Below are 21,816 nucleotides of genomic sequence, written 5' to 3'. Positions count from 1 at the left end.
TTCAGATGAAAGCCCTGTAGAAATGCAAAACACTATGCAGCAGAGTTATTTCTGTGTGGAACTGTTTGAAGCTGGAGGAAAACATTGAGCAAGATGGCTAAGAGCAAACATGTCCCAGTGTGCAGCTAAGTACTTACACGGCCTTGGTGATAGATACACAGAGCAAATATGTCCTGACTTCTATCCAGCCTACATACTATATACCATAACAACTTCTATCTGAGATCCCAGCTCCACACCACTCCACTCCACCCCCACCCCAAAAAACTTCCTTGGGAATTTGGGAAAACAGGTGCATCTTGCAGCACAAAAAGGTACCCAAACTCATGCTCTTGGGCACCAAGGTTGGAAGTGATATCTGAACTTTTAAGATGGCCATCTGACTTCAGAACGACAGGAAATTCCCATAAAAATAACATCCAAACAGTTGTATTTTCACCACAGGGTGGCCACTCTATCCATAAAGAAACCAAAGGAGAGATTGTGTCTGGCAATACTGAAATACACTCATAAAAAAGGGGTGGTGAATTTTGCACTAGTGAAAATGCTAGACTGACAGCACTGGAGATTGAAGTCCTCTGTTCTCTACGGAACAGGTGCAGCCTAAGCAGTGGTGTTGCAAACTATCCCCTGCTCCCATCCCAACTGTAACCTGCAGGCACCTCTAGGGTGTAAACAGGTGGCTCACTCTCCAAAGCATGATTATCCTTTTGCTTCCCCGCAGAGCCTGCCAACAAAGGACCCAGTTCTGACAGTAGCAGCAGTGGCCTTTCCGGATGTGGACAACCCGAGCTTTTGCTAACAGTTCCACCACCTAAGAGATCCACCGGCCAAATTCAATTGAGCCACCAAGCAGCTATTACACAGTAGCACTCTTTGCTCCCTTCTGACCCGGACTGTACTCAGTCCAGCAACTTTGAGGTTCAGTAACTCTGGCTCACTATCCTGCAACCAAGGCAATATTCAGGCTGTAAACCAAACAACCCCACTGAACTAACATGCAGGTGGTGGCTGTTCAAGAGAATTTAACCAAGGTTATCCTAAATTGGTAGGATCTGACCCTGATGCCTCGCTGTTCATGACAGAGATTAGACTATGCCTCTGCATTCACCTACTACTGCCATCTTCACGATGGAATGGAAACTGCCAAACTGTTTCATAGACTCTTTACTTCTAACAACTGACAGATTCTTCTGTAGCGCAAGCGGTAGAGAGGACCGTGGTTTTAGAGTTGGGGGAAGGCAGGGAACATCTAGGTTCTAACCCTGCTGACATGCTGGAGATCAGAGTTGACACATGTTGCAGCAAAGTGACAAGTACAAAATCCTAGGCAGGTATGGATTAGTTGCACTATTATATGTGGTGCTAGATTTTACAAAGGGTTGGAGTGAGCGTTCTTAGAGGAGTTGTCAGGATGTAGGCCAGAATTCATTACCCTTGTAACCAAAATGCCAATCTCCACCCATAAATAGATGTAGCAGAGACTGAGTTTATAAAAAGGTGAGTGACTTACCAGATGTTGTGTGATGGCTTTGGTAGGAAGTCCATGGATCATTAGTTAAACAGTGATTCTCCTGAGGAGGCAAAAACAAAGAGGTGAAAAGAAGAAAAACACTCCCCCAAGCCAGAAGACAATTACAAAGATGCATTGTTTTAAAATCAAAGAGGAAACAGAATATGTTGGAACATGTAAGGAATGAAGCAAATACAGATTGTTGGGGTGTTCAGGCTAGAGCATGTCCATCTTTTTCCAAGGTGGGTTGAATGAAAAATAATTTATAAGGACTACAGAATTATCACTGATGTGTAAAGAGAAAGTCTCAGCAGTGTGTTGACAGACGTTTAACTATGGGGAAACCAGCTCCATTCCAGGTGGAGGTCACCAAGGACCAGACTAATTTCCAGGGTGTTTAAAAGGAGGTGCTAGGAGACACCCCCAGGTCAGGACTCTAGGATGCAGCAAGACCTAGCCAGCTCAGTTTCCCTGCCTCACCAGGAAACTGCCGTCTTCCCCTGGCCTGTGCTGGTGATGGGCCACACATCTCACTGCTTCCAATGCCCAGGTCCTTCCTTGGGCTGGAAGCCAGCTGAGGTGAAACGACACAGGAGGAGAGGTTAAAGGTGGAGGGGAACCAGCATGGAGTCCAGATTAGCTCCATCCAGGGACATGGGATGGGTGGACAAGAGAGAATGTGACTTGGTCGTGCTCCTGTGGTGGGATGGGTTACCCAGGTGATTGGCGGAGAACTCTGGAGGGGGTCTTGCACTGGAGGATGGAAGAGGCCAGGAGCAGTATTTTAACAGAGCTGAAGACTGGAGGATGAAGTACAGGACATACTCTTCTCCAGAGCGCTAAGGGTTAAGAACCATAGGGAATAAACCAAGCGAAGGAAGGAGACAGCGTGCAGTAAATCAGAGGGAGTCTCCCAGGAAGCAAGCTCTGATGCTCCTTTCCCCTCTCCGCAGTCAGAGCCAAGGACCAGCAAAGCCAAACAAACAAGTTTCTTAACATTTTGCTTCAGCTTTGGCCTGTGGGGGCCTCACTGCGCCCTCCAAAGTAGCTTGCAGTTGCTGAGCTCCTTAAAACAAAAATTTGGCCTGGAGAGAGAGCTACAGATCCCAGGATGCAACACGCGGTATCGATGGAGGGGTACAGTCATATATTAGAAGTGGTTACTGTCTGCTCGATTATACATAAGTTAGGTGCAGGCTCTGGGGAAGTTGCCAACAAGGCCTTCAAGCGGGGGCAACCTTATTTTGCCTGAACTAGAGAAACTGATTATTTAGAGACTGCATACATTGCACAGGAAGGCTGAAATGGCGGCAGAGAGGTTAGCGGGGTGTTTCAGACTGGGCCTGCACTGGTAGCTAGTGGACAGTCATGAGCAGTCAGAGCAAACCAGGCCTGTGGTATTTGAAGATTTTCCCCACCTCTTCATATAGATAAAGCTGGAACCAACCCCCCGGCTCCAAGCTCCCCAGGAATTCTGGGACAGTTTTTATCTGGGGCTTAGCAGCTACAGCTTCTCTCTACTTTTTTCCCCCCACCTTGTTTTGGTCACTGTCTGTAATCGAGAGCCACTGTCAAATCTGCTACACCACAAAGGATTCCAAAACAGAGACGGTGCTGATATGGGAGGAAGTCTAGTTTAATGGATACTGCACCAAAACCTGGGCTTTATTCCTGGCCCTGGCACTGACCTGCTGCATGAAGGGCAAGTCACTTCCTCTCTTTCTGCCTCTGCTCCCCTCCCACCCTTTGTCTATCTCGTTTGACTAAGTTCTCTGGGGCAGGGACCATCTCTCACTAATGTCTGTGCAGCACCTAGCCCAGCGGGGACCTTAGTTGGGGCCTCTAGGAGCTAATGTAACATAAATCCTTTTTCACTGACACTGATGTAGCTGGCATAAGATCAGAATCTGGCCCCGTAGCTGAATGCAGCTGTCTAACCGTGTATTTGCTAAGCTCATTAAAACACAGAACACAAACATCACGCAACATCAGCCATGTCCCCAGACGTCTCAGAATTCAGAAAGCTCTGCCATAGGAAAGCCTCCAAAGCCCCCCGAGTTTAGGTTACAAGGTAAGATTAAAACACACAACATTCACTTTGTGTGACTCGAAGGGCTGAGAAAATTTAAGGCAGATTATTTAAAATAAAAAGTGGAGCAGAAACAGATTAAAACTACTGCACCATGACCATTAATGCAGCGATGGAAAATATCAATCATGCCATTGCCTCTGAAGCTAGCTGTGAGAGAAGAATTAGGAGATTTTATGTTCCAAGTACCAGGAAACCACAGGGCCCTGGTGCCTAGTTCTGAAAAGAACACTGTTTGAATCACAAGGAGGAAAGCAGAGCCAAGGGGAGGGTTTAAAAATAGCAGTTTTAAGAGTTCAGAGATATTAGAGCATTTCAGAGAGTGGCTGAAGAAAGTAGCCCCAAAATTAGTTGAATGCAGCACAATCAAGGGTTGACTGGCTGTTTTAGGGGACTGTAAAACCAATTGCTTCTAAGTCACTGATTCAAGTTCAGCCCATCATGAGATCGTGTGGCTGCTCCGTGGCCTAAGATAAAGAAGTTTAGTGGCATCTGTCCAGTTCCCACTTCCTAGTGTCCATGGGTACAGAAACTGGAACAGATTGGAAGCAAAGTCAGACACACCAGGGACTAAATGAATTATGAAGACTGAACTACCCACTGCCTTGAGTAAGGTCAAGGATGAGGCATAGGTGAAAGTCAAAGTCAGCATTAGAGAATGCGGAGTGCCTGTTGCCCATTTCAACATGGCATTAAGATGCACATGGGCATTTTAAAAATCCTGTGCACAGATTTAGGTTCACTGGGCACGTTCAAAGAGGCTACAACACACCACGTATGAGGAGTAATGCAGCTGTGGGGTCCAGTGTGCTGGACATGTCAAATCAACATAGCAAGAGGAAGGAAATGAGTTTCTACATCCCTGAAAGTTTCCTACATGGTCAGACGTTTGCATCTGCAAAGCTATACAGCAAGATCCTGCACGCCACACCAGTGCTGGGTTACTGTAGGAAGGACACAGAAGGCCATGCCGCAATAGAGAAGTGGATTTCCTCACTGGGCATTCACAGTAAAAAAAAGTATTTAATAAGGGGGAAAAGCATGTGAAAGAAGAACTAACTGCCTGGCTGATGCTAAAGATAAGGCTGCCTGTATCTACAGCATCAGAGAAACGGGTCAAAAATTACCATTCTGTACTCAGAATATCTTCTCAACTAGCTTCAAACCCAAACGAGAGTAATCCACATAATAGATGTAGCAGGTGCAGCTAGCGGCATAAAAACATTTCTCTACTAGAGATTAGTAAGGGTATATACAAGCACAGCTGGTTTAGCTAGAGAAGGAAAACCCAGCCTCTGCTCTAATGCCTTCTGTAATCCAGGGATTTCTGATTTTTAAAAGAGTCAGACCAGGTTTTTTTAGAGAGTAGCTTTGCTAATGGAGCATTAAGCAAATCACTGTAATTGTTATGAACATAAAATACGATTTGCTTAGGCAACCTGGTTGCCAGTTTTGCTACGGCTCCCCTGGGAGCTAGGGGCGGTTCCCAGTGTGCATAGACACACTGAGAGCTAGTGTGCTAAAAACATTGGGGTAGCCATGGTAGAGCAGGCAGCGGTACGGGCTAATCGCCCTGAATACACATCCCCATGGTCCAGGTGGGTTTGTACTCGGGGCGGCGAGCCCATGCCATTGCTCCCCGTTGCCCATGCTACCATGGCTACACTGCTCTAGCACACTAGCTTGAGGACAGCGAGGTCAAACGTGTCTGTGCAAGCTGGGAACCACACCCCTAGCTCCAAGTATAGACGTAGCCATCGTGAAGTCTGCCACTCAGCTCCAGTCATCTTGACCAAAGTTTCTTTTTAGCTAGAGGGACATCAGAAGCATTGTACTTAGCTGGTTATTATGGAGAATCATCGTCCTCTGGGTTGCATATCACCTAGGTGCCCAATGTGCTAGGTGCTGCACAAACACAGAACTAAAAGCCTGTTGCTGCGTGAAAGAGTTTACCTCCAAGGTAATTTGCTTCATGTCAGGCTGTCAGCTTTTGGGGCAGGGACTGTCTTTTTCTTCTGTTTGTCCTGCATCTGGCACAGGGGGGCCCTGGCCCATGACGGCCATTCCCAGATGTTCTGATAATACAAATATTTAATATATAATATGAAATAGATTTTGGCTAGAGAGATCTGCACGAAAAGCCTCAACCCAAGACACACTCGTGCACTCTGGAGAAGGCTGGATCCAGAAGGGAGCGTGGTGCCGGACCTTTATTTCTACAATGGACTCAGCCAGAAGCCCAAATCTACTCACCTCTGAGGGTGGGAAGGAGAGTTAGAATTGGATTTAGCTCCTAACTGTGCAGCTTGGACCCACCTGTTGTTAATTGTAGCAAATTGCTCTCCCAGGTTATTTGCTGGGATGGGGAGCAAGGGACAAAGTTTCTTTGCCGAAGCTGACAGAACTTGGCTGCATGGCCAGTTTGTCCTTTAACCCACAAACACACCTGAGGGCTCAATCATTTCTATGTGCTTGAACTTCTGTTGAGCTATTTTGTGTTTAATTTAAGGAGGCCCCACACATTGGCGTTCCATAAAAGCCCAGTTGTAACACTCAGCACGTAATCATAGCTCAAGTGTTCACAAAAGTGAGCAAGCATCATCATCCCTATTTTATAGATTGAGACTGTGGCAGAAATTGTCAGTGGTCGAGCCAGGACTGGAACCCATGTCTCCCGGGGCATTGCCCTGTCCATTGGATCAGCTGTACTACTGGGCTGAGAAAGACTTTACAGTGCAAGCCTGCCTGCAGTTGGCCCACTGCTTCCTTCCCTACACTTGGTGCATATTGTCCTTGCAAAGCTATTCAGCCCATCTGAACTTCGGGCTTTCCCTCCAACAAGGCAAGAGATTTTCAGTAGATATGACCACTGTTGCTGCTTAAAACTATGTAAAAATCCCAAAAGCAGAAGAGCTCTTATTGCCAAATCTCTACCAGTGGAATTTAAAAAAACTATTTGTGCACTTATAGCAGAAAGGAGCTCATTTGTACGTGGCAGAATTGGCACCATGGATGAGGGAGGTAATTTAAAGCAGAAGCAGGACTTCGTACAATGATCCCCTTTTAAAAAGTAAATGTAGCATCTGATTGGAAGAGTAGGTGGCTTTTCCTTAGAGAAGAATATAATTTGAGGGCATTAAAGGAGTCAGAGTCAGGATGAAGTAACCTGACCAAGTACAGTAGGGTTACTATACTGGATATGCAAAAATGAAGTGATACATTCTTTAATTCATTGCAGAGAAGAAAGAATTGCAGTCAAGCTTCATTAGGTTAGTATTGGTGGAGTATTATACCATCAACATGAACCCGCTAAGTTGTTTGTTTTCATCTGTGATTGCACCTATATTTGCTGGTTGCTTGCTATGTTCCCCTCATCAGGTAATAAATCTGCTATAGACAGGACCCATCAGCTCATTAAATGTGCTGATTTCATACAAAGTGCATGATATGACACCAGATTCTCCGCCAAGGGGGCCTAGCAGGATTTCATGAGCTGTGGCACAAGAATCCAGCTCTTTTCAGTGGATACCCGAGATGAGTGCCTAACTTTCTGCAAGGGACATCTAAACATGCAGCTAGGGACGGAGATCAGTGGTGACTTTCTGAATAGAAAGCATCTCAGTACTGAAGAGCTAAGCTCAAGAAAAATCAAGGTGCTGCACCCAGGTAACTAGAGGTAGAGGCTATTTACTTTTAGCTTTGTTATTACTAGGACTTGTCGGGATGAGGAAATTTAAGCCATGAACTCAGACTTTTATTCTTTGGGATCCCAGCTACAAAGAACAGCTTAACTCCTAATCTTTAGTGCAGAATAGGGAGTTCCAAAAATGTAGGATTAAAATTAGATTTGCTTCTGCACCGTGCTTCCCTAATTTGGAGAAGCATTTCCCATGACACTTACATGATTGCTGAAAGATGGAGGTGGTCCTGGGATGGCTATTAAGGGCATCAAGGTAAGATGAACTAGGAATTTGGAGCCAGACTGCCAGCTGGTGTCTGTGGACTGACACTGATTTACACAGGCTGAGAAGCTGGGTATAGGTGTTTAGTTCCCCTCCATAAGTGATGAGAAAACCCCATGAGGTGTAGAGTTTGGTTCCAGTTTTAATGCATCTCCAGACTCTCTAACAGGCTGGTTAGAAGTTTTCTGACAGAATGTTCTTTCCTTGGAAAATGCCAATTTCTCAAAATTGAAACAGAGCTGGAAATAGAACCCAGAACTCCCGACTTCCAATCTGGTGCCCTAGTCACAAGACAATACTCCCTAGGTCCCATGTACAAGATCCACTCTGAACACATTAGCACATGTGCATCTGATAGCTGAATGACTCATTGTTTACACTTACCTACCTGGGAATATGAATAATCTTGGACTCTGGTATCAGTAGTTCACTTAATTTCATGACAGACTGGAACATTGTACCCTGCATCATCATAGGGCATATGTGACAGTCTGTATCCTATGTTCACCACTTTTACAAGACTATAATAAATTTTGTACCAAGTATGTCTTGTGTGGTATCATTTGAAAACTCATAATTTGCTGATCACTACTGGCCTGATAAACTGTGTGTGGCAACACTGTATGTAAAGTTATAAGATTCTACTCTATGATGTTACTAAGGCATATTCCAAATCTGGGGAAGGAGCCCAAATGTGTTCCTCGGAGACAAAAAGTTAGTCAGCACCTCAGCCAGGTGTCAGCATAATCAAATGGACTATCGCTTGGTTAAGTGGCCATTTTTTGTCAGGAAGAAGGGTGTGAGGGGGAAATTTACATTTTGGCAATGGAACAGCTGGGGGTTCCTGTGTAAACAGTCTGGCTGTCACCTGAACCCCAGCTAGAGACGATTCTCAAAGAGGCCCCAAATCACCTCTTTCCCCTCATCTCTAATCCCGGCATCAATAACATTTGAAAGACAAAAGAAGCATCACTGAACTGGGGAAGGGGTCCTGGATGAAGGGATTCAGCCAGACTGCTGTAAGCCTATGGTGAGAGAAACCTTTTTGCTTTAAATTCATTTAGCTTGTTAAGTTTGGTATTAGTTTGCATTTTACCTTTTATTTCTTAGTAACCAATTCTGACTTTTATGCCTCGTTACTTGTAATCGCTTAAAAATCTATCTTTCTGTAGTTCATAAACTTGTTATCTTGTTTTATCTAAGCCAGTGTGTTTGGATTGAAGCATTTGAGGTAAGAGTGTCTGTGCATATCATTTTCTATGAATGAAATGATGGGCTTTCTATGACCTTGTATTGTTCAGAAGGAAAGAGCTGGGCAGTACAAGACGAACATTTCTGGGGACAAGCCTGGGACTAGGAAATTCTCGGTGTCGCTCTACAGTATAATTCAAGGGTGGCAGGCTGGCTGACTGAAGCACTCCTGCAGTATTACTGGGGGTAATTTACATGCTGGTGGCTGTGTGTGAGCTGGTCAGGAGTGGTTGCTCTCACAGCAAAGCAGCATAAAAAGCACTCCAAGTTAGAGAACAGAGGGGACACAGTTGTCCAGGTTGTACCCTGGTGAACATCACAGTATAGTTCAAGGCTGCTTCCTAACTGATGCATTTTCATCTTTGCAACTAAGCTCACAGGAGGTTTGATTGCCTGACATGGAAGGTCTCTTTCCCAGCCACAGTATGTGCCTTGAAGGTGGAGAGTTATATGCCACTGGAACCAAGTGAAACAGGATTTAGGATCATGACTAATTTGTTTAGCTGCACAATGTGGTGGCCCACACTTTTCAGGCTGGCTTTTAAAACTCACATGCATAGCAATTTGATCTTTGTAAGCAATGAATTATTGCAAAGGTGATTTTAGTTCCTCAGCATCAAAGCCACAACGGGGATGGTAAAAGCAGGCTGGATGAAAATAGACCTTGGGGCAATAGACCTCAGCTGGTATAAATAAGCAGTTAGAGCTCTATTGAAATCGGCCCCAGAATTTTTGGGCCTGAGTCTTCATTGCCCTGCACTTTGTGTCCTCACTCTGATTTAGCAGTATTTTACACCCGCAGAGAATAGGAAAAGACCAGTTCAGCATGAATACTTAGTGGGTGTATGTACAGTAGAGCTGGGTGGGAAATGCTTCTCCTACCCTGCAAAACAGATTTCAAAAATTTTCCCATGAGGATGAAATCAAATGGTGATTAGGGCACTGAATTACCAAGGGCTTGAACCTGGGCCTCCCACATGAGTATATGGCCTGTAGGCTACTCCAGGAAAGCGGGGCGGGGGATAGGTTAGGGTGTTTCTCTGCCTCACCAGACATTCCGAGAAACCTCTCAACAACAGTTTTGTTGACCCTGGCATGATCCCCCACAAGAAAAAGTTTCTTTTTGACAAATCAGCATTTTCTGACTACGAACTCCTCACCAGCTTCATTGTACAGTCTTTGAACAAGTAATACACACAGGGTTTTTATAAGCGTCCCGACATTTTAACGGAGTAGAAGTTGTTGTTAACTGTAAGGAGTTATTTCTCCTTCAAACTGCTTCTATCAACCCCAAATAGGGGACTGATGGGAAAAGCTGCACCGTGTGAAAGCAGCGTCCGAGTGAGAGAAAGTGTGGAAGGGGATATTTTATGTCTATCAGTTGTATTATAGGACCACCCAGAGGACTAAAGTGAAAAATCGCCCCCAGCAAAAATATGCCCCTTTGGGATAGGAAATGTACAAATGCAGTGTGAGAACCAGTTCCTGGTCCAGAGAGCTTACAGACTAATGATATTCAGACTTAACAAAGAGTTGCTGAGTTGAGTTGAGCTGAGCTCAGTCAATCACAGACTCATGGAAACTAGATGTGTACAAGGCCCACAAATCTGGATCCGGATTTTGGGCGTGTTGAGAGCTGGCTTTTGGGTTCAGCCCCTACACTATGGCAAAGCCTATTCTCTTGCAGTTCAGGGCAGTCCACGGGCCCGATCAAAGTTCTGAGATAACTAGCCGCTGGTGCTACTCATGTCTGAAAGAGAAAGAACTAGTTTGCTTTATGGGAGGAGCTACTGTTGCTGCGAGAGTGGAAATGAACATGTTCTCCTGATGCAAAGTGGAGCCTTTTTGCTGCATGGAGGGCATTACGGGAGGTCTGGGGAAGAAGATGGACACTTAGAAGTCTTGTGTTAAAGGGACAAAATCCTTCCATGAAATTTGCACTCCCCAATTTGTACTTTTCTTTTAGCATGGGATAAAAAAACACACCTCCTTCTTCCATCTGGTGTACAACTGAGGGCGAGATTGCAATACAGTAACTCCTCACTTAATGTTGTAGTTATGTTCCTGAAAAATGCAACTTTAACATTGTTTCACTTAAACAAATCCAATTTTCCCATAAGATTTAATGTAAATGCGGGGGTTAGGTTCCAAGGAAATTGTTTTTGGGCAAACAAAAGGCTTTATATACTGTACAGTACTGTACTGTACTGTGGTTGGGAAGTGCCCCTGGCTTACCCCACACAGGCACAGCCCGCTGCAGGCAAGGACGCTAGGAAGCACCTTTGCAGGAGCAGTGGCGGCATACCTAGAGAACAGGTGCTGACTTTGCCGGGGGATGCTCCAGGCCCGCCTCGTCCCACCCCCACTCCACCTTCTCTCCAGAGCACGCTGCATCTCCACTCCTTCCCCCCTCCCCACCAAAAGTCCTAAGCGCCACCAAACAGCTGTCGCCAAACGCAGCACGTCCCCGCTCCTGCCCCTCCCTCCCAGAAAGTCCTAATCACTGCTTAGAACTTTCTGGGAGGGATGGGGAGGAGCGGAGACGTGGCACTTCCCCACTCTTCTCCCTCCCTGCCAGCGCTTCCCTGCCACCAAACAGCTGTTTGGCAGCACTTAGGACTTTCTGGGAGGGAGGGGGAGTAGTGGAGACACAGCACTTCCCTGCTCCTCCCCCTCCCTTCCAGAAAGTCCTAAGCACTGCCAAACAGCTGTTTGGCAGTGGGGGAAGCGCTGGGAGGGAGGGGGAAGAGGTGGAGAAGAGGAACTTGTACAATGCTCCCTTGTAAAGTTGCTGCTCTTCCACAAAATCTTACAAGCAGTGGACAGAGCAGGCAGCCAAATGACATTATAAGGGCGCATTGCACAACTTTAAACGAGCATGTTCCCTAATTGAGCAGTGACGTAACTTTGAACCAACATTAAGCGGGAGGACCTTAAGTGAGGAGTTACTGTACTCTTACTCACCTTGAGTAGTACATCATTCCACAGATGGTCCCACTGAAGCCAATGGGACTACTACTACAGGAGTAAAGTACTACCCAGGGTGAATGAAGGTATTGCAATCTGGCCCTGATATTTTAGAGATGAACCCCAACTACAGATACCCCTGAAACTGGAATCCAGATTTGAATGTCAAGAGCGGCTCCTTCTTGTGATTAATGGACTGAGACAAAGCCTGATCTCTAAACACACCTGAGCTTTGGATCCAGACCCACACCTGAGCTCTATGGCTCAGGCCCATCTCTATTTTATAGTACCAGTGAGCACAGAGAAATAAACACCATTTCAAGATATAATGGGACACAGATTTTTCTTCACTTCGAATACAGCATTTCTGGCAACTCATTAGACGCCTTTTACCAAAGGAGACCTCACAGATCCCGAGAGTGGTGATTTATACGGTGATTGTAGCGATTTACGCCATTGATCAGGAGAGCCTATGGCTGGGAAGTTTGAAGCAACCGAGGATACTGCTAGAGCTGCTGATTGGTCAGAAGAAAGCCTCAAAGCACAGAGGAAAAATCCACACCACTATGAAGGTGCTACTTGCTATAGTGATGTGAGTGGACTTTGTTGCTGGCATCCATAATGTATAGGTATTTCCATTTCTTCTTTAGTTCTTAACACCATATCACTCCTCAGCATAACAGCTCACAGAAGCATTAGCTCGGCATGTGTGGATTTAACTTCCATCTCTCAGTGAAAGGAAAAAGGAGGTGTTTGGTTTTCTGATCTTCTTTGAACATACATTGCAATCTGCCCTTTCCCTTGTGTTGCTGCTAAGCATCTGCTCTGGTCATCCAAGTTAAACCCACACATTTGTCTGCATTAAACACGCGGGGGCCTAAGGAATTATGTGGATTTATGACACAGCTTTTCTGCATTTTGTGTCCTGACATTGCCAAGCGTAAATGTATATCTGAGCATTACTAGCTTATAGACCCATGTCGGCACAATCTGCCCCTAACAGCACACGTAGCCAATGATTTTAAAGCGCATCACAAGCATTAAGCCCCATACGTTATGTTCTCTGTTGTACAGACGTGGAGGAACTGAAAGGCAAAGCGATTCTAAAGGAAGGTAAAGGCTACAACATGGTAGTCCTCAGTCTCAGGATCAGGTCCCTTTTCTTAGGCACACGTTGCCTCTCAAAGACACAAAGGATGGCTTGTGGGAATTCAGCATGATTCCTCCCCGTCATCTCCTCACTAGGACTATTACATTGGGGGAAGACAGTCTAAAGACCATGAACTGAGGCCCGCTCCTGCCCCCACTGAAATTACTGGCAAGACTCTCAGCACTTCCAGTGTGGCAGGATCGGGCCCCTAGCATTTACCAAAGGATACGATTAATGCGGAGTTCTATAGATGTACAGTTAGGCAATGTGAGACCATTGGTACATTAGAGAAGAGAATATAGTGGCTCTATTTAACACATTAATGCCCCTCCCCTCCAACGGGTCATAGATTTGGGCCAGATTCTGCACACAGACAGTCCCTGTTCATATAAGAAATCCCATTGACCTGTGTGAATAAGATTTGCAGGACTACATGTTCAAGAGAGGAAGGCATGAATGCAACATCAAGAGCTGATTGTACTCTTGCTACCAAAATGCCTGCTTACCACTATCACCTTCTTAAACTAAGACAACAAAGTGAGCTGTAGCTCACGAAAGCTTATGCTCAAATAAATTTGTTAGTCTCTAAGGTGCCACAAGTCCTCCTGTTCTTTTTGCGGATACAGACTAACATGGCTGCTACTCTGAAAGAAGGACCAGACATTTCAAAATCTCCTCTTCTCTTACTGGTCCACAGTAATTGACACTCTCTGGCTGACCTGTGGAGACTCACGTGTGTGTACCTCAGGGAAAGCAGAAAGCTTCAGGTCAAAGGAACTATCTCAGGGATTAATGTGGGCCAAGGGATGCGAAGGTGGGGCAAGCGGAGTCAGTTCACGGCTGCATGGTTGGAAGCTCATTCACACCATCGCACTATAAAAGAATGAAGGGGTAAAACCTGGGCCCAGTGAAGTCAATGGCAAGACTCTTACTGGTTTCACTGGGAGCCAGATGGGGACCAATGGTCTGAATAACTCTTGTGCCTGCCAACCCTGGCAGACAGACCGCAGCTGCCGTGGTGGGCGAGGAAAGAGCATGCATCTCCAAACCAGGCGGTGTATTAGCCACATCTAAGCATGCCTCTGCCACCTGGGTGTTCATAGGTAGGATTTCCCGGCATCCATCACCCTCTCATTCCCCATGGCTGTGCCTCATTAAGGACCGCAGTAGGAGCCTTCATTTAATTAATTAAGGCTCATAGTATCTCTCTGAGGTCGGTAAAGGAGGTGGAGACGGGAAACTCAGAACATCTTCTTTTATCATTGCCTCTAAAATGGAGGCTCTTTCTACTCAGGCATATGGATAATGCAACCAACCACATGCCCCTTTTTTCAGAGACGCTGGGATTTTTCACAGACTCAGATCAGAAGGGCTCACTCCAGCCATCTAGTTGAACCTTCTGCAAAACCTTGGCCAGAGAATTTCATGCCAAGTATAAGGAGAGTTTTCAGGTGAATGCAGGGAAAATTAAGACATAAACCCCCACAGCCTATTGTCTGTGTGGCCCCACTTAGACATAATGCACATCAATATGAAATCACGGCCACTCAATAACCACAGTCGGAGGACTATGCACGACGTTCTAAGAGAACAAGTATCAGCATGAATAATGCATATGCTGTTGTCTCAACAGAAGCAAACTCAGTTTATCATGCTGAAGGAATCCTCTCAAGATAGTTTGGTGTGTCAGAGCTTGTTGAAAGACTACAGCCAAAGCACAGGATTCGGAGATGATTCTCCAGATTTCCTTTCTCTGTTTCCTCCTCTCATTCTTGTCATAACTGTGTCTCTGCCTCTGCGTCTGGTATTTTGTTTCCAATTTACTTTCTCCTCATAAGTTTCAATTCTGCAGCAAAGAGCTGTGTCGTTTCCTCCCTTCTTGTCGTAATTCTCTCCAGGCTTCCATTCGGGGTATTTTGTTTCACATTTCTCTCTCATGCATAATTTAATTTTGATGAATACTCGATGACAAGCTCTTTTGCAAGTTCATCCGACTGCTTTATCTTTGAAATGCAGCTGCTCCCTTTATCCACTCCCAACTCCGTGCCTTCATTTGTGGTGCACCTCATGCTTAGAGCAGTTTCCCACTTCCCTTTTCCCAAACTCGCCTCTTCAAACCCAAGTTCTTCTGTGAAACCTTCAGACACTGATGCTCATTGACTGGCCATCCAGGGCATTTTGCTTTGTCGTTTGTGTGGTGTGTCTGCTGCCTGGGGACAGACATTGCCAGGGGTGAGACTGAGATCCTCACTCTAGGGACTACAGTTAAGGGGATGATTTGTAACAGATAATTTGAGTTAGTCCATTAGCAAAATGGAGCATCTGTGAACAGATCATTATTCCTGCAAGTCTAGGCTTTGGTCACAAAATAGTTTTTCACATTTTTTGCTCAATGGATTCAACAGGAACATTCAAAATTCAGACTGTGGTGCTTAATTGCGATTGAGCTGCCCAATCACAAGGTATTGTTTCTCCTCCCTGATTGGATGACTGTGTAAGAAGTTCCAGTGAAACTATGTAAGGAGAACTAAAATGAATTTTTCCATGAACATTCCCACTTTCAAGTTTGCTTTCTGTTGAACAATTTTGCCAGTAAAACTCGATGACCAAGTGTAGTGCAACTGAGCTAATCTTGATGCTCTTATACAGGCTAAATGCCACTCGTCCAGACCTACAGGTCAAAACGATGGTGTTGTAAATACAGATGATTATTATAGGAGTGCTTAACAGGGCCTGCTGAGAGTGGGGCCCCATTGTGCCATACAGCTCCTGTCTTGAAGAGTTTACAATCCAATCAGACAAAGGGTCGGAGGAGACATAGCCATGGACTGACTCCTTAAGGGCTGAATGGGAGTTTTAGGAGAGTAAAGATGCAGGTTTTGTCACAACCAGTTTGGCATCCGGCGAGTTCATTCCATTGATTTTAGTGTGGACGGAATCTTTGGTCTCTACTTTAACTCCGCTTTCCAACTGCATGCTAGAGACCTTGGGCCAACTAATGAGTTTGCGTTACGTTGGTATAAATCCATCACCTTCTATGAATCCTCTAGGAATTTACATCAGTGTGAGCAGGGTCCAGACACCTTCTGCCCTATTCTTCGACTCAGTCTCCTTGTACCACTCAACCAGTCAAGTCAACGCAGTTATTACACTTCACACCAGTGGAGGACCTGTCCCCGAGTTATCACTGTGATACATTCCACAGTTACTCCAGACCACACTGTGTGCAACGTGTTCTGGTAACTTGTGTGCCTCATGCAGTAACTCAGGACAGTTGTTCCCTGTCTGCTATTTGCACCCCTATCTCAGTGGAAAAAACACCTCTCCACACTTCAGAAGGAACAACATTTTAAATGAATCCACTGCTGACAGATGTTTGAAAAGACAATTTAAGGGAAGCCATCCGGTAGCTAGGAATCAAGCTCCATTATGCTATATTAAAAATTAAATTCACTCCAGTGAGTCAGACAGCCACAGATTGAATTAATAAGGTTATTTATTCCATTTAACTGCTTATGGGTAAAGCATAATCATAGCAGCATTTTAAAATCAACATTGGAGTCAATAGCTTGGGCTGCAGGGTTCTTTACAGAAAACATTGACGTGCAGGGAGCAGCTGGAAGGGAAGAGTGTGAATGTGTGAAATACAGCGGAGTTGGTTACAAGGAAGTTATATGGGGGTGACTGTTCATTTGGTACTAGTGCCCCAGCAACACTTAGCCTTTGGAAAGCAAGAGCAGCTCCCAGAAGATTAGCTGGATTTGAGTTGGTGTATATTCTGGAGCTGGTTGACTTTATTTATTTTTTTTTTTTTTTTGGCTTTTCGACCAGAGCAAGAACCAGTCATGGAAAATTCTCCTTTTCAGGGACAAGTCAGTAAAATTTCAGTTTTGGAAAGATTTAAGAATTACCAAAAATGGTTAAATATTTTCCCAGGTTTTGATTTTTGTTGCTGAAAGCTAAATAACTTCTACAGGAAGTTGTGTTTGGTTTTTTTGGGGTGGGGAAAAGGAAGAGGGGAGAAAAAAATTCCTCCCCCCAGAAATTTCCCATAATAATAATAATTTTTTTTCAGCCAGCTGTTGTATTTTCCCTCTCCTCCAACCTCTCGTTTTGGGTCGGTTGTGACTCTCATGCCACACCACTGCAGCCTTGTACAGCCAGGTCAGGAAGTGCAGCCCTTTCTTCCCAAGTATTATTCACCATCACTCAGGAAATCCAGCAAACTCCTCCTGTCATTACATAGGCACATTTCGTATCACTAAACACTTCAAATGTATTAGGATTCCAAAAATCCAGTCTATTGAGCTTGCACAAAGGATAGATCTGTTGCTGTTATTTCATTCAGTTGATTAGACAGAGATGGAGTCCTCTGGGGCCAAGAGTCCAATCTCTCTTACACCTATGTAAACATGGAGTAACTTCATTGACTTCACTGGAGCTAATCCAGATTTACACCTGTGTAATACTGAGATGAGAATCCAACCCTTAGTATAGAACATTGGGTTCATAAGCACATTCTGTACCCCATGATTATCTTCACTCTCCAAAGGAGAGCAGCAACTGTGATAAATCAAACAATTTGAACCGACTTCCACCCTTTACACAGTGGTCCAGGCTTTTTAAAAAGGAAAAGCTTTGAAAATAAGATCTACTCTGAAGACCCAGGGGGGAACCTTCACTAGAAGGTTTCATAATTCAAGGGTCGAATTAGTTCCCTTTAATGCTTTTTTCATGACAGCTATAATACTCTGGAGTAACATCACCACGAAAAGGCCTGTTATATGACTTAATGGGTCCCAAATACCTGTTAGTTTGGTACATAAGATATTGGAGACACATAATCCCCTTTATAAACCTCTCTGCGGGTGCAGCTAAGTGTTATTATTAGAATGACTGTAATTGGTTCTAGGCTTGTCAACCATTCTATCTATTTGAGTAGGAAACCTCTGCTAAAATGTGAAAACTGTTAGTATAAGCTGCTGCAAGCTCTGCCAGCTAAGCTGCTTCTTCAGGAAGCTGAATCTTTTTGCAAGCCCCAGCTTGGCCATTAGAGTTCAGACTGGAACAGGAAAGGGCTCTTCCCGGCTTTCAAGAAAAGACCACATCATCATGCACGATATATGAGCAAAGAAGAAAGGAACGGGCTGTGATAGTTAATACTTTACAACATCAGCTAACTCTGATATAGTAGGACTTTTCATCAGTAGATCTCCAAGCGTTTATTTTCAAAGGACTTTTGATAGCAGTGTTATGGTCAGGCACAGATGGAACGTATTCTGAGCCTTGTCATAGTGCTTCAGTTTGAGTCTGATGAATCTGCTTAATTAGAAGCAGAACACTACTGCAGAGAAAAAACCACAGGGAGCCAGTGGGGCAATTCCTCACTCTTCCAGCGATGAGCGGATTATTATTATTGTTTATTATTTGTATTATAATGAATTCTGTGTGTGCAAGAGAATTTTTTTCTGATCCTTAGAGATGACAGAGGATCCGGGAAATGTACACTGTACCCCAGCTTGGAATGGTTTTGCTTTCAGTGCCTGAGAACATACATGGCACGGAGATCCTCCTGTGAAAGAGCTTTGATGTGGTTCCCAGGGAATTCACAACACTGAGACTGCAGCGAATCTGAGTTAACCTTTTTCCAAGTGGTGATGCTCTGAAGTACAGCATACATCAGTTTGATTTGTAATTGGCTACAGAATACCCAAGAGGCACATTATGTGCCAGATCCTCAGCTGACCTCATTGGAGCTACATCCATTTATGCCAGCTGAAGAGCTGACTGTGTCTTTATCCGTTCTTATCCCCTTCCTGTGCCTAATCTACTTTGAAAAGTCCTCAAACAAATTTCACATACAATTGGGTGTCCGGTATATACTGCACCCTGTCTTCTATGCATTCATTTAACTGGAAGCTTGGAAAATATCAATGTCCGAAGGGAAAGTTAGTGCTATTTTTGTTGCAATTAACCTCAAAACTAAGTTATGGTCATGCAGTTATATTTCTCTTTTGGTCATTTTCATGGGAACAGGGATGTCAGAAATTATGTTAACATGTAAAATATATGAAAGAAAAACAGACAGACGACCTCTACCTTGGGCTTTCAGCCAGCCATACAGAATAACCACCCTTGCGCTTTTCATTTGGTTCTATGTTCTGCTCAGACTCTGAAAAGGAAGGACAAGTATGTCAAGTCTGTCAATTTCATGATACATTGGAAAGAATGAAGAATTAACTTTCAAAAACTTCACTGAAGTAACTTGGAGCTTGTAAGAGTCCCTCACTGATGTGTATTTATGTAAATCTAAATCAGTTTAAATTCAGGTTTTCTTGAATTCTGACAGAGGTTATTAAATCCATTTATGACAGGCACTCTATACTCTACATAACCCCAGGAACTCTTTAGAGATTTTGCCCTCCTTTTTAATGTAATACTTTGCAATTATATGTTGCAGAACCTTTCAACAGAGGATCTCAATTTCCAGATATTAATTAAGCTTTTCAACACCCATTTGGCAGGCATGCATGCGCTATTTAATCCCCATTACATAGACGGGTAAATTGAAATGCAAAGAGGCTATGTGATTTGCTCACAATGACATACTGAATCTGTGGCAGATTCAAGAAGAGAACCCAGGTGTCCTGACTCTCAGACATCTACACCAATCACTTGGTAACATTACTTTGCAGTGACAGTGGGTACATTTTATAATGCCAGGGCAGAGATGCACAAGATAAACACATCAGCCATTGCCACGTTAGGGTTATTGGCTAAAGTGAAGTCAGATTGGTCCGCATTAAAGGCAGTTATACCTCCAGCCATTCTTTCAGTCTAGCTTTCCTTATCTAACGCACATGCCTGTCTCTGCTCCGTGGAATGTGTTTTAATTTTACAGCGCACGTTAGTTATGTGGCTTTCCTGAGCCAAGAACTTCATGGTGTGTAGCTGTTACCCATAAAACTCATGGAACCTGTCACAAATTTTCCTCAGACACTGTAGAGTAAGCAAGTCACCCTCTCCCAAGGGCCCCTGCTCCTTTTTATAGCAGGAATCCCTTTGCTCAGCCTATTCTTCCCTTATCGGCCAGGCCAACAATTTGTGTGTTGTTCTACCTAGTCATTCAACGTACGCCTGCACGGTATTTCCCTTTCTGCATGCCTGCATTTCAAAGTTTAGTTAGGGCTGCTCCTTAAAAGCAGCTGGGCACTGGGCCAGAAGAGGAGATCAGTTGAGCTCGTCTAGGTCTGCCCCTAGGGTTGTAGGTTTCTTGCAGTTCTTAACGGTGCAAGAATCTCACTGACTTCCATCAGAGTTGTGGCTGAGCCTCACCTTCGGGTTTTGGGCCCCAATTCAGCAGCGCACTTAAGCAAGGGCTTCGCACCCACTGAAATTAGGGCAATTTAAGCACATGCTAAAGCACTTTGCTGGATGCGGGACTTGAGCAGGAGGCAGACAATTAAGCAAAGTCTTTACTGGAAAGATAACAGGACTGCCAGACAAAACAGCTCCTCGGGGTTACCAATTGACACCAAGTCAAATGCTCCACTGAGTTCAGTGGTTACTTCCTAAGTTTCTTTCTTTCTTTTTTAAATCAGCCCAACAGGAAAGTGTAGGTCCATGAAACTGCTCTTTGACCACACCAGTCAAGTATCATCCCCCCCCCCAAGTCTGTGCTAAACAGGTTTAGTAAACCAACAGGGGACAGCCAATCCCAGTATCTTGAAGTGCAGTAATTCAGCTCCCATCTTAGCCTGCTTCAGGCTACCCAGGGTTATCCTTGCTCTGCCTCTGGCTGAGCCATGTTAGCAGGTCTGGCTGGAATAAGCTCTTTCCCTCTTTCAGGAGTGCTGCCTCGTTAGCCCAACCCATGAGGTGTGTGTGGTGGGGTGGGTAGAGGAGACTTGAACAGGAAGTCATCTCTCTGTTCACCAGATGCTCCCTGTTACAGGGACAGCAAGGGAAAATTGGGAGCATGGGTGCAAACCAGCTGCTTGTAGCCATGTGAGCCAGTAAAGGCACTGCTCATCTGGGTGGGTGGCAGGGTCATTGCTTAAGAAAGGTTCCTAGGATTATAACTTTACTGTTGCGACTGATATGGGCAGTGAGAGAAAATGATAGTATAACCCCCCCCCCCCCAATTTTGCCATTTACGATCTACCGAAACAAGGAGGACGTGGATTTAAAATAAAAGAGCACTTGAAGGAAGCACTGGTAGATTTCATGGATTTCAGTGGGGTTGCATCAGGAGTGAGTTTGGACCATTACATCTGTTAGAAAACAATGCTTCCTTCAAGTGCTCTTTTATTTACTCCAGTAGATTGTGTCCAGTATATCAGTTCAATCAGCTATTCACTTAACCATAAAACCAGACGTGCACAGTCATGCACCATCTACTGTGACTGAATCCGTGCCATTTAGAGAATGAAAAAGAAAAGAAAGCTGAGATGGGCTGAAATGCCCAGAGCTTTCAGAGTTTCCTAGGTGAATTGCTTTCCTTTCGAGACCCATTTATTTTTGTTACCTCCAAAGAAAGGCTGTTTTAGCCACATTTCTTGGGAACAGTGGTGAGACCTAATGGGTTATTACTGATGTAAATTCTCAGTGGCCACCTGAGGGGATAGGCTGTAGCAAGAAGGGAACGTATTACCTTTGCTTCTGGGTATCAGCATCTTCTGCAGCAGCCTGGTACTGTACCTGTCATTCTGTGCTTGGGCAATTAATTACACTGCTCCCAAAAGGGAGGAGCTAATTATCTAGGAAACTGCTACACCTCCTTGCATTTGGGGCTAGAATTGGGCACTCTTATTCAGGTGTATGAGGTCACAGGGCATCCTCTGACCCCATCTGTACAGCAGGTATAAGATGTCACTTGCACTCC

General features: G+C 44.7%; 1 protein-coding gene across 1 annotated transcript in view; it reads right to left on the bottom strand.

The window, feature by feature from the left end:
- The window catches only part of CCDC92 (coiled-coil domain containing 92), a 111,351-nt gene that overhangs the window by 80,998 nt on the left and 8,537 nt on the right, over positions 1-21,816 (bottom strand). The window contains exons 3-4 of the mRNA XM_074973279.1: positions 19,032-19,104; positions 1,514-1,574 (exon numbers count right to left, since the gene is read on the bottom strand). Coding sequence (XP_074829380.1) covers positions 1,514-1,548 — 35 coding nt within the window. The 5' untranslated portion in view covers positions 1,549-1,574; positions 19,032-19,104. The remainder of the gene's footprint in view (positions 1-1,513; positions 1,575-19,031; positions 19,105-21,816) is intronic.

Source organism: Natator depressus, chromosome 15 (assembly GCF_965152275.1).
Source record: "Natator depressus isolate rNatDep1 chromosome 15, rNatDep2.hap1, whole genome shotgun sequence".
NCBI classification, from domain to species: domain Eukaryota; kingdom Metazoa; phylum Chordata; order Testudines; family Cheloniidae; genus Natator; species Natator depressus.
Note: the sequence above shows the minus strand (reverse complement) of the source record. Positions and strands in the feature narration are given on the sequence as shown.